The sequence below is a fragment of the Acomys russatus genome, chromosome 17 (assembly GCF_903995435.1).
Source record: "Acomys russatus chromosome 17, mAcoRus1.1, whole genome shotgun sequence".
NCBI lineage: Eukaryota > Metazoa > Chordata > Mammalia > Rodentia > Muridae > Acomys > Acomys russatus.
In genome coordinates this window covers 61,844,028-61,864,823 of record NC_067153.1, presented here as the reverse complement: position 1 = coordinate 61,864,823, position 20,796 = coordinate 61,844,028, and the positions used below count along the sequence as shown (strand labels likewise).

General features: G+C 50.4%; 1 protein-coding gene across 1 annotated transcript in view; it reads left to right on the top strand.

The window, feature by feature from the left end:
* The window catches only part of Fam186a (family with sequence similarity 186 member A), a 46,668-nt gene extending 26,930 nt beyond the window's left edge, over positions 1-19,738 (top strand). Inside the window, exons 4-12 of the mRNA XM_051159391.1 lie at positions 3,603-6,253; positions 6,398-7,348; positions 7,523-7,708; positions 8,357-10,731; positions 16,605-16,797; positions 17,811-17,826; positions 18,937-19,074; positions 19,282-19,327; positions 19,555-19,738. Coding sequence (XP_051015348.1) covers positions 3,603-6,253; positions 6,398-7,348; positions 7,523-7,708; positions 8,357-10,731; positions 16,605-16,797; positions 17,811-17,826; positions 18,937-19,074; positions 19,282-19,327; positions 19,555-19,738 — 6,740 coding nt within the window. The remainder of the gene's footprint in view (positions 1-3,602; positions 6,254-6,397; positions 7,349-7,522; positions 7,709-8,356; positions 10,732-16,604; positions 16,798-17,810; positions 17,827-18,936; positions 19,075-19,281; positions 19,328-19,554) is intronic.
* The last annotated feature ends 1,058 nt before the right edge of the window (positions 19,739-20,796 follow it).

Genomic DNA, 20,796 nt, shown 5'->3' with positions numbered 1-20,796 from the left:
ATTTATGCCTGTTCGCTATACATTTTATATTGTCCTTTGTTCCACTGTTCTTTTACTGATTTCTGTGCTACACGTCTTCCTCCCAACCTCCCTCCCTCCCTGTCTTCTTGAGACATACTTCCGATACTTCATGTAATGTAGGCTGGCCTCAGCCTTGCTTTGTTGTCACGAGCCTTGAGTCCCTCACACTCCTTCCTCTGCTCACGGCGCTGATCCAAGAGTTGCTTGATGGGGTGCCAGGATCCAAATTCGGACTCTGCAGAGAACACTGATTTCTCAACTGCTGATCCATCCCTCCAGCACCCAGCAATGCAGATTTCATGGCTTTGGCTGTTTAGTTTTTCGAGGCAAGCTCTCTCTAAGTTGTCATGACAGTCCTGGAGCTTGAAATGTAGGCCAGGCTTGTCTCATATTACCCAGATTCTCCTGCCTCTCTGTCTTCTGAGTTCTGGGAGAACTCAGTGAGTGTCGGCATATCCGGCCTAACAATATAGTTTTATAATTTTTTTTTTTTTTTTTTTTTTTTTTGGTTTTTTGAGACAGGGTTTCTCTGTGTAGTCTTGGCTGTCCTGGACTCGCTTTGTAGACCAGGCTGGCCTCGAACTCACAGTGATCCGCCTGCCTCTGCCTCCCGAGTGCTGGGATTAAAGGCGTGCGCCACCATGCCCGGCTATATAGTTTTATAATTATTGCTTTATCTTTCTGGCTAGTGGGTATTTGTGGGGCCCCAAACTCGCATGGCAAGAATCTAAATAACGATATATAAATCTAAATATCAAGAGGCTTCTGGGAACACAACTGGGCCATGTCAGCAAATCCTATTGCTATTTATTCTTTTTAAAATTTATTTACGAGCCAGGCGTGGTGGCGCATGCCTTTAATCCCAGCACTCGGGAGGCAGAGGCAGGCGGATCGCTGTGAGTTCGAGGCCAGCCTGGTCTACAAAGTGAGTCCAGGACAGTCAAGGCTACACAGAGAAACCCTGTCTCGAAAAACAAAAACAAAAAAAATTACTTACTTTTTTTTTTTTTTTATGTGTATGGGTGCCTATTTGTGCACCATGTGCATGTAGTACCTGTGGGTGCCAGAAGAGGGCATCAGACCTGGAATTGGAGTCTACAGAAAGTTGTATATAAGCCGCCACATGGGTACTGGGAATCAAACTATGGGTCCTCTGGGAGAACAGGCAGTGTTCTTTAGCACTAAGCCATCTCTCCAGCCCACCTTGCCCCTACCTCATTTATTCTTTAAAAAGAAGAAGGAAAGAAGACTCCAGGGCCCATAACCCCAGCGCTGAGAAGGCTTAGACAGGATTCTGTCCCAAGCCTGTGGCTAGTCAGAGTAACATAGCGAGACCCCGTGTCAGAAGAAAGCAGAACAGAACAGCCAGGACAGAAGATTCCCGGGAGCTACGAAACAAGAACGGAACTTGGCCATCTCTGAAATAGGAACAGGTCCTCACCAGATGCCTAATGTGCCTTCACCTCAGCCTTGGCATTCTCAGCTGCCAGAGCTGTGAGGAATAAACTTCCTGTTCTTTATAAGCACACCATCTGTGGTACTTTGCTGTAGTCTCCCAGACACACTAAGCCACGCTGTCTTTTAGGTCAGTTACGATACTTACTTATATCAGTGCTTTTTATTTCTTCCTTTAAGTTTGGCTTATTTATTGATGTCAACTCCTTTTGATCTGAAGGTCATTTTTGGTCTCCTCTTTTGTAGATTTATTTTTATTTTGTTCATAGGGGTATTTGCCTGCATGTATCTCTGTACCACATGTGTGCCTGGTATCCTCAGAGGCCAGAAGAGGGTGTCAAATGCACTGAAACTGGAGTTATGGACAGCTGTGAGCTGCTATGTGGGTGCTGGGAGGCTCTTCAGTCCCTGGTCTTAGAAAGTGAGGTGCACAGCCGGGGTGTGGTGGCGCACGCCTTTAATCCCAGCACTCAGGGAGGCAGAGGCAGGCGGATCGCTGTGAGTTCGAGGCCAGTCTGGTCTACAAAGTGAGTCCAGGACAGCCAGGGCTACACAGAGAACCCTGTCTCAAGAAAACAAGGGGAGAGAGAGAGAAGAAAGAAAGAAAGGAGAGAGAAGGAGGAGGAAGAGGAGGAAGAGGAGGAGGAGGAGGAAGAAGAAGAACAAAGAAGAAGAAGAAGAAGAAGAAGAAGAAGAAGAAGAAGAAGAAGAAGAAGAAGAAGAAGAAGAAGAAGAAGAAGAACAAAGCCAGGTCTACAAAGCGAGTCCAGGACAGCCAAGGCTACATAGAGAAACCCAGGCTCGAAAAACAAAAACAAAAAAACAAAACAAAAAAAAAACAAAAACAAAAAAAGAACAAGAACAAGAAGAAAGGGCTGGAGAGTTGAAGTTAAGAGCACCATCTGCTCTTCCAAAGGTCCTAAGTCCAATTCCCAGCTACCACATGGTGGCTCATAACCATCTCTAGTGAGCTCTGGTGCCCTCTTCTGGTGAGCAGTGTACATGCAGGCAGAGCACTGTATACCTAATAAAAAACGTCAATACTGAAGGAAGCTGTTCAGTTTCACAGATCTATTGTGTAAGAGGTAAAGTCAAGAGTATCTAGGTTCAAGGCCAGCCTTTGCTACATAGCAAGTTTGCCCCCATCTCAAAGAACCAAAAAGAAAGAGGAAAGAAGAAAGAAACCAACACCGGCACTTTATTACTGGCTGAATTGCATAATGTGTTCAGGCCCCCTGGGGCCCCACTCTGCTAGGTGTGAGGTGTCTGCTTGACCCTTCTCATACCTGCTAGAGTTTCTCAAGCTTGTCTTTGTGTTCAACGTCCTCAGCGATCAGGTGCACTAGAAGGCGCTCCTCTGCCGAAATCTGCTCTGGGATGGTTGCTTTGGGCCATTTTGCTATATCCTACCAAGTCTCAGTCAGTAAAGTACTTGGTGCATAAGCAGCCGGTACTGAGTCTGGACCCCCAGCATCCATACAAGCACTAGAGTGCAGCCATGAACATCTGTAGTCCCAGAGCTGGCAAAGTGAGATGGAGGCGGGTCCTCGGGGATTGCTGGCCGGGTGGTGCCGCTGAGTGATAGCACCGGGTTCCCAGGGAGGTGAGCAGGGCGTGGTGGTGCACAACCAGCACTCTGCCGGCAGAGGCAGGAGGACCTTTCCGAGTCTGAGGCCAGCCTGGTCTACACTCCTGGCTCTAGGCCATCCACAAGACCCTGACTTTAAAAAAGAGAGAGTTATTTCTCTCCCCTCTCTTTTGGGGGCAGTAATCTTCGGAAGGAAGTCTCCATCTGTAACCTACAGTTTGGGCAAGCGGACACAGCCGCTATCCTTGTAGGGTGGGGTATCTGCACAAGTTATTTTTTACATCCGTGTGCCTAGGAGGTTGGTCTCTTCTCCCTTGAGTGTAAATGTAGGCATTGTCTATGCTAAAGTGAGATCATGGATATTTCACCTTGGCTAATGACTACATATAAAATCAACAATTCTTCTGATGGATGTTTGTCCTGCACGTATTTGTTAGTTGATCATGGGTACATACGGCACAACATAAAAGAAGAAATGTGGCTCCATTGGTTTGTTTTATGTTTCTCCATCTCTCCACCCCCACCCCACCCCACCCAGCATCTAGAGGAACTCTCTGGAAAGCTTGGAAGGATCGTGTTACAAAACGGCCTGCCACCGCCCACGCTTTACGGCCAGATCAGATGATTTCCGACCCGTACGCCTTGAACACCAAGGTTTCTGAGATTCAGGAAATGCTGCACGAGCTCATCAGCACGGGCATGTTAAACAAGCTGGAAAACAGTGCCGTTAAATACATATCATCAATGGTGCTAAACCTGTCCAGGGCCTTGAGTACAGTCAATGAGGAGCTAAAACTTGTGAGCCTTCACGTTAGCAGCACGATTGTGTGTGAGGAGGAAATGGGAGAAAAAGACGTCTCCCAGAAGATTATCCAAGAACTCACTGAAGAAAATGAAATGATTCAGCAGAGACTTAGAGAAGCAGAAGAAAGATGCGACCAACTTACTCGAGTAAAAAACTATCTGGGACACCAAGTGCTTCTCCCGACCCCATCCTTCAGAACGCTGACTGAGGAGGTTTCACAGGCATCCATAGACAAGAAAGCCTACGCGGAGGAGATTGACAGCCTTTTAAACAAAGAGCTTGAAAAGATGATAGATGACTCCCAAAAGAAGGGGGCTAGGGGCACTGCAGTGAAGTGGGACTCCTCTATGACATTTGTAGCCCAAGGTGAAGGGGCTCCGGATGCCACAAAGAAAGCTGAGGCTACCGAGAGCCAGAGAAAGTTCAAAGGCCTGCCCATAGGCAGGCCCACGGGCAGGCCCACAGGACCGCCTGCAGCTGAGACCCAGGACACAAATCTGGAAGAGGAGGAGGAAAGGAGAGCCGCTGAGATCAAGTCCAGTCAGCTAGCCGTTCTACAAGCATTGGAAAAGAGGAAGAAAGATTGGAAGGCCAAGGGTCCTGCTGTCAAAGGTGGACCGAGTGCCATGTGGGACCGAGTCAAAAAGGGCAAAGCCGAGCACTCACTCACAAGAGGCCCAGCGACAGAAGATGTTAAACAAAGCTCGACGGCTAGGACGGACAAAGAAGGCAAGGCTGAAGCAGAGCTGCCCAAGACGGCCCAGCCCGAGAGCGCCCCAGAGCTACGCAAAATGGACACAAGGTGGAAAAAACTCCTATCAGGAAAACCTGAAGAAGCAAAACAACTTGGTAAATTACAACCCAAGACCCTTAAACAGGCTTTAGCGAGTCTCGAGGAAAGCGAACAGACTAATCTAGAGTCGTTTCACAGAGCCATACTGGCTTTCCTAAGGGAGAGAGCGAACAACGTCGGGAAGGCGTTTGACCCGAGCAGCACACAGAAGGAGGAGGGGTCACTGAGAAGAGCAGAGGTTGAAAAGTTAGACGCCATAAAGACCAACGTGGAGGATTATTTCCAGAAGGTGGCCGAAGCCGTGACTAAAACCGTGAGGACATACAAAGATGCAAAAAGGGAACAACTTAGAGAGAAATTCAGTAAACAACAGAAGGTCACCCCTGCCATGCCACAGCTGTTCCATAGGGACACTGTAGCCACCTCCAAGACAGACGTGAGCAAGCTCCTCATAAGCGAGATCACAGACCCGGCCATTAGGAAACTAGTGCAAGTGCTCTTAGACGAACTGGAGGGTGACAGAGACCCCAGGGCCCACAGACGAGAACTTCAAAAGCAGGAAGAGGAGATGTGGAAGGAGGAGCAAAGGCGACAAAGGCAGAGGGGAAGGGAGCGAGCGCAGCAGCTGGAACAGCCAGACCTGCCCGGGAGAGATGGCGAAGAGGGCGAGAGGCAGGACAGCAAACTGAAACAACTGGAAAAGCCCAAACCTTCAGACCTAGCGAGAATGTTCAACCAGTCTGTAATGCTCTTAAACCCCAGGTGGGCGAAGACCCTGAAACCGCAGACAACTCAAGCCCAAGCGTTCCAAGTGGATTCTGACCAAACGGAGAGGCTTTCTGATGAAAAGATGTACGCCTCCTCTCTCGGGGCCCTTCTTGTTTCTCAAAAGCCCCTCCCGATGCCTGTCCCTGCACCGGCACAGATGGCAGAGCCTGAGATGTCTCACGTTGCAACGACACCCTTCACCCCTAAGCAGACAAAGACTCTGAGAGGTCCTCTTACTCAGGAACACACTATAGAAACAGAGAGTCCCTTCACAGCCGAGAGGGAGCAAGGGCTGGGAACTCAGCCAGTCATTACTAGGACCCTCAAGCAGAAAGAGACTCCAAAGGGGTCTCTCATGTCAGAAAAACCCCAGGACATGCAAATGCCCCTAACAAGCATGGAACTACAACTACCTGAGGTCACACTTACCCAGAGTACAGCTCTACCTCACCAGCAGGTCCAAGTAAAAGATGTAACTCTCACCTCCCAGCAGGCCCTGGAACTGGGGATCACTCCCGCCCCTGAGAAAGAAAAGGGACCAGGGGTCAGTCTGACCCATCAGCAGGCCCAGGCTCTAGGCATCACTCTCACTCCTGAGCAGACTGAAGCACAGAGGGTCAGTCTGACCCCTCAGCAGGCCCACGCCCTAGGGCTCACACTCACTCCTGAGCAGACTGAAGCACAGAGGGTCAGTCTAACCCCTCAGCAGGCCCAGGCCTTGGGCTTTACTCTTACCACTGATCAGGCCCAGGCCCTAGGCGTCACTCTCACTCCTGAGCAGACTGAAGCACAGAGGGTCAGTCTGACTCCTCAGCAAGCCCAGGTCCCGGGAGTCACACTCAGCCCTCATCAGACCGAAGTGCAAAGGCTTAATCTCACCCCTGAGCAGGCCGAGGCCCTGCAGTTAACCCTAACCACTCAGCTGTCCCAACCACAGCAGATCACCATCATGCCAGAGGAGGCCCAGGCCCTGGGCCTCACTCTCACCCCTCAGCAAGGCCAGGCTCTGGGAATCGCTCCTACCCCTCAGCCTGAAGCTCTCAAGATCCCTCTCACTCCTCAGCAGGCCCAGGCCCTGGGAATGGCTCCTACCCCTCAGCCCGAAACTCTCAAGATCCCTCTCACTCCTCAGCAGGCCCAGGCCCTGGGAATGGCTCCTACCCCTCAGCCCGAAACTCTCAAGATCCCTCTCACTCCTCAGCAGGCCCAGGCCCTGGGAATGGCTCCTACCCCTCAGCCCAAAGCTTTCAAGATCACTCTCACTCCTGAGCAGGCCCAAGCACAGGAAATCAGTCTTAATCCCCAGCAGGCCAAGGCGCTAGGGCTTACTCCCACACCTCAGCAGGCTTACATAGAGAAGATATATCTCACCCCTCAGCAGGCCCAAGCTCTGGGCATCACTCTTACCCCTGAGCAAGCCAAGACACCGAATATCACTGTTACCCCTCAGCAGGCCTGGGCCCTAGGCCTCACTCTCACCTCTGAGCAGGCCAAGGCACAGAAGATCAGTTTGACCTTTCAGCAGGCTGAGGCCCTGGGCCTCACTCTCACTTCTCAGCAGGCCCAGGCCCTGGGAATGGCTCCTACCCCTCAGCCCGAAGCTTTCAAGATCACTCTCACTCCTGAGCAGGCCCAAGCACAGGAAATCAGTCTTAATCCCCAGCAGGCCCAGGCCCTGGGGCTTACTCCCACACCTCAGCAGGCTTACATAGAGAAGATATATCTCACCCCTCAGCAGGCCCAAGCTCTGGGCATCACTCTTACCCCTGAGCAAGCCAAGACCCCGAATATCACTATTACCCCTCAGCAGGCCTGGGCCCTAGGCCTCACTCTCACCCTTGAGCAGGCCAAGGCACAGAAGATCAGTTTGACCCCTCAGCAGGCTGAGGCCCTGGGCCTCACTCTCACTCCTGAGCAGGCCCATGTTCTGGGAATACCTCCTACCCCTCAGCCTGAAGCTGACATGATCACCCTCATGCCTGAGTGGGCCCAGGTCCCAAGGATCAGTCCCACCACTGAGCAGGCCCAGGCCCTGGGCCTCACCTTCACTCCTGAGCAGGCCGAGGCACAGGTCAGTCTGAGTCCTGAGCAGGCCCAGGCCCTGGGAGTCAAACTCCCCCCTGAGCAGGCCAAGGCACCCAGAATTCCTCTGAGCCCTGAGCAGGCCCAGGCCCTGGGAGTCAAACTTCCCCCTGCACAGGCCAAGGCACCCAGAATTACTCTGAGCCCTGAGCAGGCCCAGGCCCTGGGAGTCAAACTCTCCCCTGAGCAGGCCAAGGCACCCAGAATTACTCTGAGCTCTAAGCAGGCCCAGGCCCTGGGAATCAAACTCCCCCCTGAGCAGACCAAGGCACCAAGAATTACTGCGAGCCCTGAGCAGGCCCAGGCCCTGGGAGTCAAACTCCCCCCTGAGCAGACCAAGGCACCAAGAATTACTGCGAGCCCTGAGCAGGCCCAGGCCCTGGGAGTCAAACTCCCCCCTGAGCAGACCAAGGCACCAAGAATTACTGTGAGCTCTGAGCAGGCCCAGGCCCTGGGAGTCAAACTCTCCCCTGAGCAGACCAAGGCACCAAGAATTACTGTGAGCTCTGAGCAGGCCCAGGCCCTGGGAGTCAAACTCCCCCCTGAGCAGACCAAGGCACCAAGAATTACTGTGAGCTCTGAGCAGGCCCAGGCCCTGGGAGTCAAACCCCCCCCTGAGAAGACCAAGGCATCCAGAATTACTGTGAGCTCTGAGCAGGTCCAGGCCCTGGGAGTCAAACTCCCCCCTGAGCAGACCAAAGCACCCAGAATTACTCTGAGCTCTGAGCAGGCCCAGGCCCTGGGAGTCAAACTCCCCCCTGAGCAGACCAAGGCACCCAGAATTACTCTGAGCCCTGAGCAGGCCCAGGCCCTGGGAGTCAAACTCCCCCCTGAGCAGACCAAGGCACCCAGAATTACTCTGAGCCCTGAGCAGGCCCAGGCCCTGGGAGTCAAACTCCCCCCTGAGCAGACCGAGGCACCCAGAATTCCTCTGAGCCCTGAGCAGGCCCAGGCCCTGGGAGTCAAACTCCCCCCTGAGCAGACCGAGGCACCCAGAATTCCTCTGAGCCCTGAGCAGGCCCAGGCCCTGGGAGTCAAACTCCCCCCTCAGCAGACCAAGGCACCCAGAATTCCTCTGAGCCCTGAGCAGGCCCAGGCTCTTGGGATCGCACTCACCCCTGAGCAGGCTGAGGCACCAAGAATTACTGTGAGGTCAGAGCAGGCCCAGGCCCTGGGAGTCAAACTCCCCCCTGAGCCGACTGAGGCACCGAGAATTCCTCTGAGCCCTGAACAGGCCCAGGCTCTCGGGATTGCACTCACCCCTGAGCAGGCTGAGGCCCTGGGGATCAGTCCCTCTCTTCCACAGAGACAGGCTCAGGGCGTTCTTCTGCCTCAGAAATTCCGGGGTTTGGATGTGCCATTAACTCCTGAACAGGCAGAAGCAGGAAGGAGTCCCTTTACTATGGAGCAACTTCAAACCCCGAAAATCCCTATTATCCCTGAATCTACTGAGACACCAAAACCAGCTATCCCTTCTAAACAGACCCAGGCAACTGAAATTCCACTACCTGCTCAACAGTCCCTGGCGTTCGGAGTCCCATTTGCACAGAGACAGGGCTTGGCTTTGGAAATCACTCCCACACCAGGCCAGACCCAGGCATTCGAACAAGTCCAGGCACTGCAGGCTCCCCTCACATGGGGGCAGGCTCCTTCCTTGCACGACCAATTTGCTCCTAGGCACACGCGAACACTAACGTTCACTATCGCTCTTGAAAAAGCCCAGGAGTTGGGTGTCACTTTCACCTACGAACAAATTCAGGCAGCAGCTGTCACCTTTACCTCTGAGCAGGTGGCAGCGCTAGAGGAAGCGCTCACTGCAGAACTGGCCTGGAAGTGGGGAGTTTTAATCGCGCCTGAAAAGGCTCCGGAGGCATCTGACATTATGGCCCCTAACCAACTACAAGGACTGGGAGCCGCTGTTCCCTTCACTGACCGACTACCTCAAAAATGGATGGAATTTCCCCCCACTTCTATTCCGTTAGAGAAATTACCGCCCTCTCCTACCCTCGCCCCTCTAACCCCTTGGACTGGCCCAGGACTGAGGACTCTTCCTGACTCTGAGAAGCTTGAAGAACCAGGCGTCTCTCCTATATACAGACAGATTCTCGCAGGCAGAGGTCAAGTCATGCCTGCACAGCCCCTAGCACCGGAAGTCCCTCCTCTGCTTAGACAGCTCCCAACACCTGGAGCTCCTCCCACTCTAGGACCATCCCTTGGTCCTGGGCATATCTTCAGACCTGGAGACACTTGGCCACCTCTACCATCAGAAACCATCTTCCGCCCCAAGCCACCTCCTGTATCTGCAGTCCCGCCCATCTTGGAAGAGAGTCCAGAGCTCCTTGTTCCCGGAGGCTCTACCATCCCCAGGTTTCTCCCCTTCCAGCCTCCTGCCGCCTTTGAGCACGCTCCCTACAGTGGGCTGGGTATCACATACTCTGCACAGCAAATCCCGCCATGGACCAGCCCCGAGCAACCCTTCCCCTTTGTAATCTCTCCCACGTCGCCGCATCCCTCGCCGGCAGAGGCATCCCCAATTCCTGGGAGACCTCAGAGAATTTCTCCCTTTCAAGTCACTCAGAAACCATCAGGAGCTGTTTCCTCTCCGAAACCTGAACTGGCAAGTGCTCACCCAAGTGCTGCTCTGGGTTTTGAGGTCTCTCAGGCTCCTTTCCCTACGGAGAAGATCCAAATACCAAAGGCTTCTGACACTACAGGACAAACTCGGGTACTCCAAGATTCTTTTGACATGAAGCCGTTTGGAAAGTTTCAGCCTTATGTCACCAGTTCTAGGATACCAGGACCACAGTCCCCTCACGTTGATGAGAGATCCCTTTCCAGGCAGGAGAAGGCTTTAACATCTCTACCATCTCTTACCACTCAACCCTCCCAAATGCATCTGATCTTACCTTCCCAAAGGGGCCCGGAACCTCGGCTCCCTGCAATAGACAAGCCCTGGATACCAACGCCAGATGCCAGGAAAGCCAAGGCAACAGGGACCCCACTCACTGACCAGCACCTTGAAGACAGATATTATATTAATGTGGAAGCTCAGAGGAAGAACCTGGCCATATTAAATCAGGCTGCACAGATGTCTGGACTTCCTTCACAGTACCACACAATGGCCAGGGGTCTCATAGTTGATCTACTCCATACGAACACAGTTCGGCTGGGATATCTGTCCCGAAAGTATGTTGCCTACAGGCTCATCCAGCTTGCCAGGTAGATATAGTTATTATGATACTGTTTTCTGGTATAGTCCTAATGTCAAACACCTTCCTTAATTGCCTAGAGCTTTCATGTTTATCAGATCGCAGACTCTAAATTTTGTTTTGTTTTGTTTTTGGTTTTTTGAGACAAGGTTTCTCTGTGTAGCCTTGGCTGTCCTGGACTCACTTTGTAGACCAGGCTGGCCTTGAACTCACAGCGATCCACCTGCCTCTGCCTCCTGAGTGCTGGGATTAAAGGTGTGCATAGCCACACCCAGCCCTCATTTTTCTTTTAATATCAGAAAAGGCCAGGCATGGCGGTCTATACTTTTTATTACAAATACTTTAGAGGTAGAGGTAGGCGGATCAGGAATTCAGGGGCAATTGTTAGCTACTTAATGAATTTGAGGCCAATCCTGGATCACATGAGACTCTGTCTCCAAATCAACAAATAGAAAGAAAGAAGCTGGGTGTGGTGGCGCACGCCTTTAGTCTCAGCACTCAGAAGGCAGAGGCAGGTGGATCTCTGTGAGTTTGAGGCCAGCCTGGTCTACAAAGTGAGTCCAGATTAGCCAGGACTACAAGAGAAACCCTGTCTCAAAAAAAAAAAAAAAAAAAAAAAAAAAAAAAAAAAAAAAAGAAGAAGAAGAAGAGAGAGAAAAGAAAAGTAGTTGGGATCTGGTGTGGTGGTTCATGCCTTTAGTCCCAGCACTTAGGAAGAGAATTAAGTAGACCTCTCAGAGTTAGGAGCCAGCCTGCTCTATATAGTGAGTTCCAGGCCAGCCAGGAGATCTTGTCTCAAAACAAAACAAAAAACTTTCTCAGTCTGTTTGCCTTTCATAGAAGTCTTTGGCTTATAGCTCTCAACCATGAAATCTAGGCCTCATTTTTCATTCCTGTCTAGTTACTTGGTCACTGCATAACCCACCTTTCCCTCCACTGAAGGAATTTATTTTTATTTTTTTTTAATATCTTATTTAATTTATGTGCATTGGTGTGGGGATGTCAGATCTTGGAGTTACAGACAGTTATGAGCTGCCATGTGGGTGCTGGGAATTGAACCCAGGTCCTTTGGAAGAGCAGGCAGTGCTCTTAACCACTGAGCCATCTCTCCAGCCCCCACTGAAGGAATTTAAATGTACATCTACTAGAAATTCTTTGAGGGTTTTTGGTTTGGTTTGCTTTTTAGGGTTTTTTTGTTTGTTTTTGTTTTTGAGACCGGGTTTCTCTGTGTAGTCCTTGCTGTCCTGAACTTGCTCTGTAGACCAGGCTGTCCTCGAACTCACAGAGATCCACCTGCTTCTGCCTCCTGAGTGCTGGGACTACGGGTGAGTGCCGCCACGCCCGGCTTTTCTTTGAGGTTGTTGTTGTTGAGACAGAGTCTGTGTCGTCCAGGATGGCACGTATTCACTGTATAGTCCATGCTGGCTTCCCATTCATGTCAGCCCTCCTGCTTTGGTCTTCTGAGAGCTGGGGTAACAGCCACCATGCCCGGCTAGTCCTCTCACCTGCCAATATTTAGAGACTACTTTTACCAGTCTCGGCAATCAAACCAGATAGATAAGTCCTTTAAATATTTAATATATTAACCCTGTTTAATCCCAGCACTCGGGAGGCACAGGCAGGCGAATCGCTGTGAGTTCGAGGCCAGCCTGGTCTACAAAGTGAGTCCAGGATGGCCAAGGCTACACAGAGAGACCCTGTCTCGAAAAACCAAAAAAAAAAAAAAAAAAAAATATATATATATATATATATATATATATTAACCCTGTACAAATGGGAAAAAGCTTAACATTTCTAGATCAACATGAAGCCGGCTTTTTGTTGTTTTGTCTTTGTTGTTTTTGTTTTTACAGTTTTTCCTGTGTTGCTTTATTAAGATGGTCAGGAAGGGACCCAGGATCTTCTGAGCACTAAGCTTGTGGTGTCTACATTGAGCAAACATCCCAGCCCTTCTTTTCCTTCAACTTTTATTTTATTCTGAGTGTGGATGTTTAGCTTGCATTGATGCCCTTGTACCATGTGTGTGCCTGGTGCCCACAGAGGTGAGAAGAGGGCATCAGATCCTCTGGAACTGGGTGTGTGAGCTGCCACATGGGTGCTAGGAATCTAACCCAGGCCCTCACCAGGAGCAGCAGGTACTCTTAACCTCTGTGCCATCCAGCCTCAAAGATTTCCTTTGTTCCTTTTTTTTTTTTTTTTTTTTTTTTTTTTGGCTTGGTTTTTTGAGACAGGGTTTCTCTGTGTAGCCTTGGCTGTCCTGAACTCACTCTGTAGGCCAGGCTGGCCTCGAACTCACAGAGATCCACCTGCCTCTGCCTCCCGAGTGCTAGGATTAAAGGCGTGCGCCACCACACCTGGCTGACTTTCTAATTTTTTTTTTTTGTTTTTTCGAGACAGGGTTTCTCTGTGTAACCTTGGCCATCCTGGACTCACTTTGTAGACCAGGCTGGCCTCGAACTCACAGCGATCCGCCTGCCTCTGCCTCCCGAGTGCTGGGATTAAAGGCATGCGCGACCACGGCCGGCTGACTTTCTAATTTTTTTTTTTTGTTTTTTCGAGACAGGGTTTCTCTGTGTAGCCTTGGCCATCCTGGACTCACTTTGTAGACCAGGCTGGCCTCGAACTCACAGCGATCCGCCTGCCTCTGCCTCCCGAGTGCTGGGATTAAAGGCGTGCGCGACCACGGCCGGCTTGACTTTCTAATTTTTAAACACTCAGTTTCTGTTTCTTATTTATGAATTGGTTAGTACCTCCAGAATTGTTTAAAAATAGTGATGATGCTGGTCTGAGGCATAGCTCAGAGGAAGAACATATGTGCAACATGTGTGAGGTCCTGGGCTCAGTTCCCATCAGGGAGATAGTGGCTTATAACCTCCTATAACACCAGTTCTAAGGTATCCATCACTCTCCTGGTCTCTGAGGGCAGCAGGTATGCACACAGTGAACATACATACATGTAGGCAAAACACTCAAACTCATACGTATATAAAAAAGTAAATATATTTTTTAAAAGATGTATTTATTTATTTATTATGTATACAATGCTCTGCCTGCATGTGTGCCTCCCTGCCAGAAGAGGGCACCAGATCTCAATATAGATGGTTGTGAGTCACCATATGGTTGCTGGGAATTGAACTCAGGACCTCTGGAAGAACAGTCAGTGCTTTTAACCTCAGAGCCATCTCTCCAGCCCAAATAATGTGGGTTTTTTTTGTTTTTTTTTTTTTTAAGATTTATTTATTTATACATTATTCTGCCCACGTACCAGAAGAGGGCACCAGATCTCATTATAGATAGTTGTGAGCCACTATGTGGTTTCTGGGAATTGAACTCAGGACCTTTGGAAGAACAGCCAGTGCTTTTAACCTCTGAGCCATCTCTCCAGCACCCAAATAATGTTTTTTAATTGCCAGAGATACAGCTCCATAGTAGAGCACTTGCCTAGTCGGTGGCCCAAAGGCTCATAGATCTGAATTCTTGATCATCAAGGGAGTTTGAGGGGGCATTAGGAAAGTTAAGGGTGTGGCCTTGCTGGAAGTCACATGTCACTGGGAGTGGGCTTTGAGGTTTCCCTCTCTCTGCCTGCTGCCTGTGGATCCCGATGCAGAGCTCCCAGCTACTGCTCCAGCACCATGCCTGTCTGCTTCCTGCTGTGATCACCGACTGACCCTCTCCAACGGTAAGCAAGGCCCCAGTTATAAAAATGCTTCGTTGCGCTGGGTGGGCGTGGTGGCGCACGCTTTTAATCCAGGCCTAGGGAGGCAGAGGCAGGTGGATTGCTATGAGTTCAAGGCCAGCCTGGTCTACAAAGTGAGCCCAAGACCAGCCAAGTCTATACAGAGAGAACCTGTCTTGAAAAACAAAACAAATGAAAAATACTCTATTGTATGGGTTGCCTTGGCCACGGTGTCTCTTCAAAGCAAGAGAACAAAACGCTCAGCCTGTATGAGGTGCTGGGCTCAGAAACCTTCCTACCAGATGTTGCAAAAGCAACAGTCACTTGCCTCCCAGGGCCACCTTCTTCAGTCCCAGCATTCGGGAGGCAGAGGCAGGAGGATCTCTGTGAGTTCGAGGCCAGCCTGGCCTACAAAGTGAGTCCAGGACAGGCAGGTCTACACAGAGAGACCCTGTCTCGAAAAACAAAAACAAAAACAACAGAAAAGGAAGTCACGAGGTGGAGGTGGGAAACTCAGGAGTTCAAGGTAATTTTCAGTACACAGTGAGTTCAAGGCCAGCCTAAGCTACGTGACACCTCGTCTCAAGCCCACTCAGCAAACCCATATCAAACTGGCAATAAATAAAATGCCTTCAAAGCATTCAAACCCCAGAAGATTGGTAAATTAACAGAGCAGTATAAATACTTTGCATGAACGAAAAGCAAAATACAACCTAAAGGCCAGCAGTGCTGGCTGCGCACACCTGTATTTCCAGCAAAGGTGGTTTGAGGCCAGCCTGGTCTACAGAGTGAGTTCCAGGACAGCCAGGGCTACACAGAGAGACCCTGTCTCTAAAACACACAAAAATGAAAAACAACAACATAACCTAAGAACAGTCACAAAGCTCAGTTCAGCAGGTAACCAGTGATGACCTGAGTTTGATTCCCGAGACACCCCTGAAGGAAGGAGAAAACTGACCCCTGGAGCTTGACCTCTGACTTCCACATGTGTGTGGCAGCACGTGCACCTCCCGAATAAAAATAATCAATAACTATTTGAAAAGACTTTATAAGCAGAGAGTAGTGGTGTATGCTTTTAATCCCAGCACTCAGGAGGCAGAGGCAGGCGAGGCCAGCCTGGTCTACAAAGAGAGTCCAGGACAGTGAGAGCTACACAGAGAAACCCTGTCTCAAAAATCCAAACCAAAGTGAGAGAGAGAAACTATAAGATGGTGTCAAATAGGATCTTCTTGGGTTTTTTTTGTTGTTTGTTTGGTTGTTTGTTTTGTTTTTGTTTTGTTTTTCAGGGTCTTATTTTGAAGCCCAGGCTAGCCTGGAACTTACTTAGCATGTAGCCTAGGCTGGCCTTAAATTAGAACACTCCCTAAACAGCCCCCTAAAGAGTGGATTACAATAAGCAAAATTAATTACAACACACACACCCACACAAACACACCCCTCAGATCTCATACAAATTTGAAACCAATGTAGATGATTAGAAGTGTATTCTTTGTTTGTTTTTCTTTTTTTTAAATACAAACTCTTTTTTTTTTTTAAAGATTTATTTATCTATTTATTATGTATACAGTGTTCTGCCTGCATGTACACCTGCAGTCCAGAAGAAGGCATCAGATCACATTAGAGATGGTTGTAAGCCACCATGTGGTTGCTGGGAATTGAACTCAGGAGCTCTGGAAGAGCAGGCGGCGCTCTTAACCACTGAGCCATCTCTCCAGCCCTCTTTGTTTGTTTTTCAAGACAGGGTTTCTCTGTGTAGCCCTGGCTATTCTGGAATCAGTCTGTGGAGCAGGCTGGCATTGAACTCACAGAGATCCGCCTCCCGTTGCCTCTTGTGTGCTGGGAATTAAAGCTACCACCACCAGACTTAGAAATTTATCGTTTGTTTGTTTCGTTTTGGTTTTTTCGAGACAAGGTTTCTCTGTGTAGCCTTGGCTGTCCTAGACTCACTTTGTAGACCAGGGTGGCCTCGAACTCACAGTGATCCGCCTGCCTCTGCCTCCCAAGTGCTGGGATTAAAGGCGTGTGCCACCGACGCCCAACCCCAGAAAAGTATTCTTACAGGGAAATGAGGTAAACAAGTCTCCCACCCCGTCTCGTGCCTCCTCCTGACTCAGACTGAGATAAGAATGGAAAGAAACAGGAGGAGCCGGGTGTGCTAAATTAGGCTTGGGAACTGTACGGATCTAATTCTTGATTTTTTCCCCAAGAAACAACCTAACCAAACGATTAAAAGCCATCCAAAATACGGGGAAAGGGTACGAGACGCAGAGCCTCTACCTCATGCTGAACAGGCTTGATGACTATCAGAAGAAGGTGATGTGTGTCTGGACCGAAAAGCAGAAGGGGCTGGAGGAAAGGCGGAAGCGGTGCCTGTGGTCCATGATGCACTTCTTCAGCCAGGTAACTCGCCTTCTTCCCAGCTTGCTGTAAAACAAAGAAACGCGGTTGCTGTTCTGTTTTGTTTGAGACTGGGTGGGGGTGGGGGTGGGGCAGGGGGCGTGGCTTCTCTATTATGCAGCCCTGGCTGTCCAGGAACCTGTTATGTAGAGCAGGCTGGGCTCAAACTCAGTCACCTGTCTCTGCCTTCTTCTTCTTTTTTTTTTTTTTTTTGATTTATTTATTTATTATTATGTATACAGAGCTCTGCCTGCACTTATACCTGCAGGCCAGAAGAGGGCATCAGATCACATTATAGATGGTTGTGAACCACCTTGTGGTTGCTGGGAATTGAACTCAGGACCTTTGGAAGAGCAGGCAGCACTCTTAACCACTGAGACATCTCTCCAAGCCCCCTGCTTTCTTCCTCTTCTTCTTCTTCTTCTTCTCCTCCTCCTCCTCCTCCTCCTCCTCCTCCTCCTTCTTCTTTTTGGTTTTTCGAGCAGGGTTTCTCTGTGTAGCCTTGGCTGTCCTGGACCCACTTTGTAGACCAGGCTGGCCTCGAACTCACAGCGATCCGCCTGCCTCTGCCTCCCGAGTGCTGGGATTAAAGGCGTGCGCCACCGCTCCAGGCCTCTGTCTCTGCCTTCTAAGTGCCCAGATTAAAGGAGCACGCCATCTTGCACAGCTCCAAAGAAATGTTACAATAACATTTGCCTGACTAGACCCTGTGTTAGTTTGCAAGAGGGCTAGCTGGGTGTGGCAGGTCACACCTGTAATCCCAGCGCTTGAGAGGCCGAGGCAAAAAGGATTAGCGTTTGAGGCCCTTGTCCCAGGGCAGCCTCTGCTATAAGGTAAATTCCCTGTCTTAACCATCTGCCCCCCAAGTACTGACGACAACAACAACAAACAGGGATCTTCCACCACACTGCCAACAAGGAGAAATCATCTTCTCATCTTCTTTTTATGAAATCAAAGTGTCCCAGGGTTCATTGTCTGGGAGTCCCGGGAAGAGATCCATTCCATGTCTCTCTCAGGGGGTCGTAGGCATCAGTTGGCACTCCTTAGCCATGCAACTCCAGTTTCTGCCTTTGGGCGGACAAAATAATTGATTAATTTGCAACATTTTCATACTTGCTTCTTTTGAGTAGAACAGATTTCTGGTCATTGCCAGATTAGAGTATCTGGAATTTTCCATAATAATTATATTTTAAATGCTATAGCTCTTGTAAACAAGAAAAACTTCCAATTTTTGATTTAGTAAACGCGGTTTTTACAGATGGAGTAAGCAAGATGGGGCGTGAGTGGCACAAGCTATCTAGCAAGAACAGCATCCCAGACATTTCAGAGGCTAGGCAGGTTCCAAAGCAGGGTTCTCCAGCCGTGAGTCACCACCCTTCAGTGGACCCCACTGATGTTTTCACAGGGGCCGGCTTAGACCACAGGGAAAACACAGATATCCACACTACAACTCATAACTGTAGCAAGACTACAGTTAAAAAGTAGCAATGAGACTGGGCATGGTGGCCCAGGCCTGTAATCCCAGCACTCGGGAGGCAGAGGCAGACGTATCGCTGTGAGTTCAAGGCCAGCCTGGTCTACAAAGTGAGTCCAGGACAGCCAAGGCTACACAGAGAAACCCTGTCTCGAAAAACAAAAACAAAACAAAACAAAAAGAAGAGTAGCAATGAAAATAATGTTATGGTTGGGGTCACCACAACATGAGGAGCTGCATTAAAGGTCATGGGGTCAGGAAGGTTGCAAACCACTGGTCTAGGGTCAGGGAAGTCAGAACGAGAGTGGTAAAGTGTCCAGGCGTGAAGAAGGGGACCAGGAAGGGAGAAGACTCCTGTGAGGGATGGAAGACACAGCAGCAAGCTCAAGGCTGACATCCCTTCAGGCCACCCTGCCTCAGAGCCCCCGTCCTCCTCAAGGAATAATGGGGGGCCGGGGGGAAGTGGGGGAGCCGTAGCTTGCTACTCCACCACTGTCTGGATCCAAGGCAGAACTTCCTAATATGTCTGCCTCTTCTCTTCCTGGTTTGCCTTTCTACACTTCACTCTGTCTCAGAAATGACACAGTGCTTCCCTCTGCCCCCCCACCCTCCCCCCATATCTATTAACTTGTTTTGGCTGTTGTTGGCTTTGCTTTTAGCTTGAGAAGGCGTTAAACTAAATCTCAGCCAGCCCACGCCCATGGTCTCCGGCTTTAAGCAGACGCGTGATATTACCAAATTTCAACGGCCAGGCTTGAAGTTATTAGTTGAAGAGGACCAAAAGCCAGCGTGTTCAAAACATTCGGGTACGTTGTAGAATAATATTAAACTTTTGGTGGTAAGTGTGTACCCAATGCCTTATTATTATTATTATTATTATTATTTTTTTTTTTAATTAAAAGACATTTCAGTTCTTTCCCCACAGTTGGGATTGGCACAAGAGCATAAATGTGTCTGCTTCTTTAGTGAATTCAGCAAGCTGTTTTATCTTGGGCCTGTCTGTTTTGAGCCAGGGTCTCACTGTGTCGCCCTGGCTGACCTGCACCTCACAGAGTACAGGTCTGTGCCCTTCATGGGGCTAAGGAAAGTATGAGTGAGGAAGGATGACTGAGTCTGAGGGGCGTTTTCGTAACAATGTCAGCAAATCCTGCTTTCCCCGTATCTCTCTACTCAGGTGGCCACAGCTAAGGCTCCCTGGACAGTACAGAGCAGGGTGGGGACTTGGGTGTCCTGGCTGGTGTGGCGCTCAGGGCGCTCACGCTTTGCTTCATGTTCTGGCTCTGCAGACAGGGTCAGACAGAGGCCGTCTGGAACGCTGAGCTGTCCACCTCAAGCTACCCAATAACGGAGAAGACGCCAATGAGTGCGCTGTGGGCTCAGCTGGGAGGGTACCCGGACATCCCAAAGCTGCTGCAGCTAGACATTCAGGCGACTTTCAGGAAATCTCTTGCTTCCCTCAGGTCACAGTGAGTAAAGATTCGGGTGCTCTGGTAACTGAGGTTTTGGTCACAGCGTCTGTCTGCCTGACTTGACTTTGCCCTGCAGCCTCCCTGTAGCTCAGCCAGTCATGGAGTGAATCCTCTGGGCAGGTGCTCAGCTGCACTCTCACAGTCAGTAACGCAGTGAGTCCTGAGTCCTGCGGGCAGGTGCTCAGCTGCACTCACAGCCAGTCACGCAGTGAGTCCTGCGGGCAGGTGCTCAGCTGCACTCTCACAGTCAGTCACGCAGTGAGTCCTGAGTCCTGCGGGCAGGTGCTCAGCCGCACTCACAATCAGTAACACAGTGAGTCCTGAGTCCTGCGGGCAGGTGCTCAGCCGCACTCACAGCCAGTCACGCAGTGAGTCCTGCCGGCAGGTGCTCAGCCACTCTCACAGCCAGTCACGCAGTGAGTCCTGCGGGCAGGTGCTCAGCTGCACTCTCACAGTCAGTAACGCAGTGAGTCCTGAGTCCTGCGGGCAGGTGCTCAGCTGCACTCACAGCCAGTCACGCAGTGAGTCCTGCGGGCAGGTGCTCAGCTGCACTCTCACAGTCAGTAACGCAGTGAGTCCTGAGTCCTGCGGGCAGGTGCTCAGCCGCACTCACAGTCAGTAACACAGTGAGTCCTGCGGGCAGGTGCTCAGCTGCACTCTCACAGCCAGTCACGCACGCAGTAAGTCCTGCGGGCAGGTGCTCAGCCGCACTCACAGCCAGTCACGCAGTGAGTCCTGCGGGCAGGTGCTCAGCCGCTCTCACAGCCAGTCACGCAGTGAATCCTGCGGGCAGGTGCTCAGCCACACTCACAGCCAGTCACGCAGTGAGTCCTGCGGGCAGGTGCTCAGCCGCTCTCACAGCCAGTCACGCAGTGAGTCCCAGTGTGGGAAAAGCAACCAACCATTCTTTGCCTGGTACCAGTGGCAACACATCTGGTGACCAAATTCTAAGCTGTCCTACCTAGCAAGGTTATGTTGCTCCCAGTATATTTGACATTAAACGATGACGTCTATAGGTCTATAAAGAGAAACACTGGCCAGGCGGTGGTGGCGCATGCC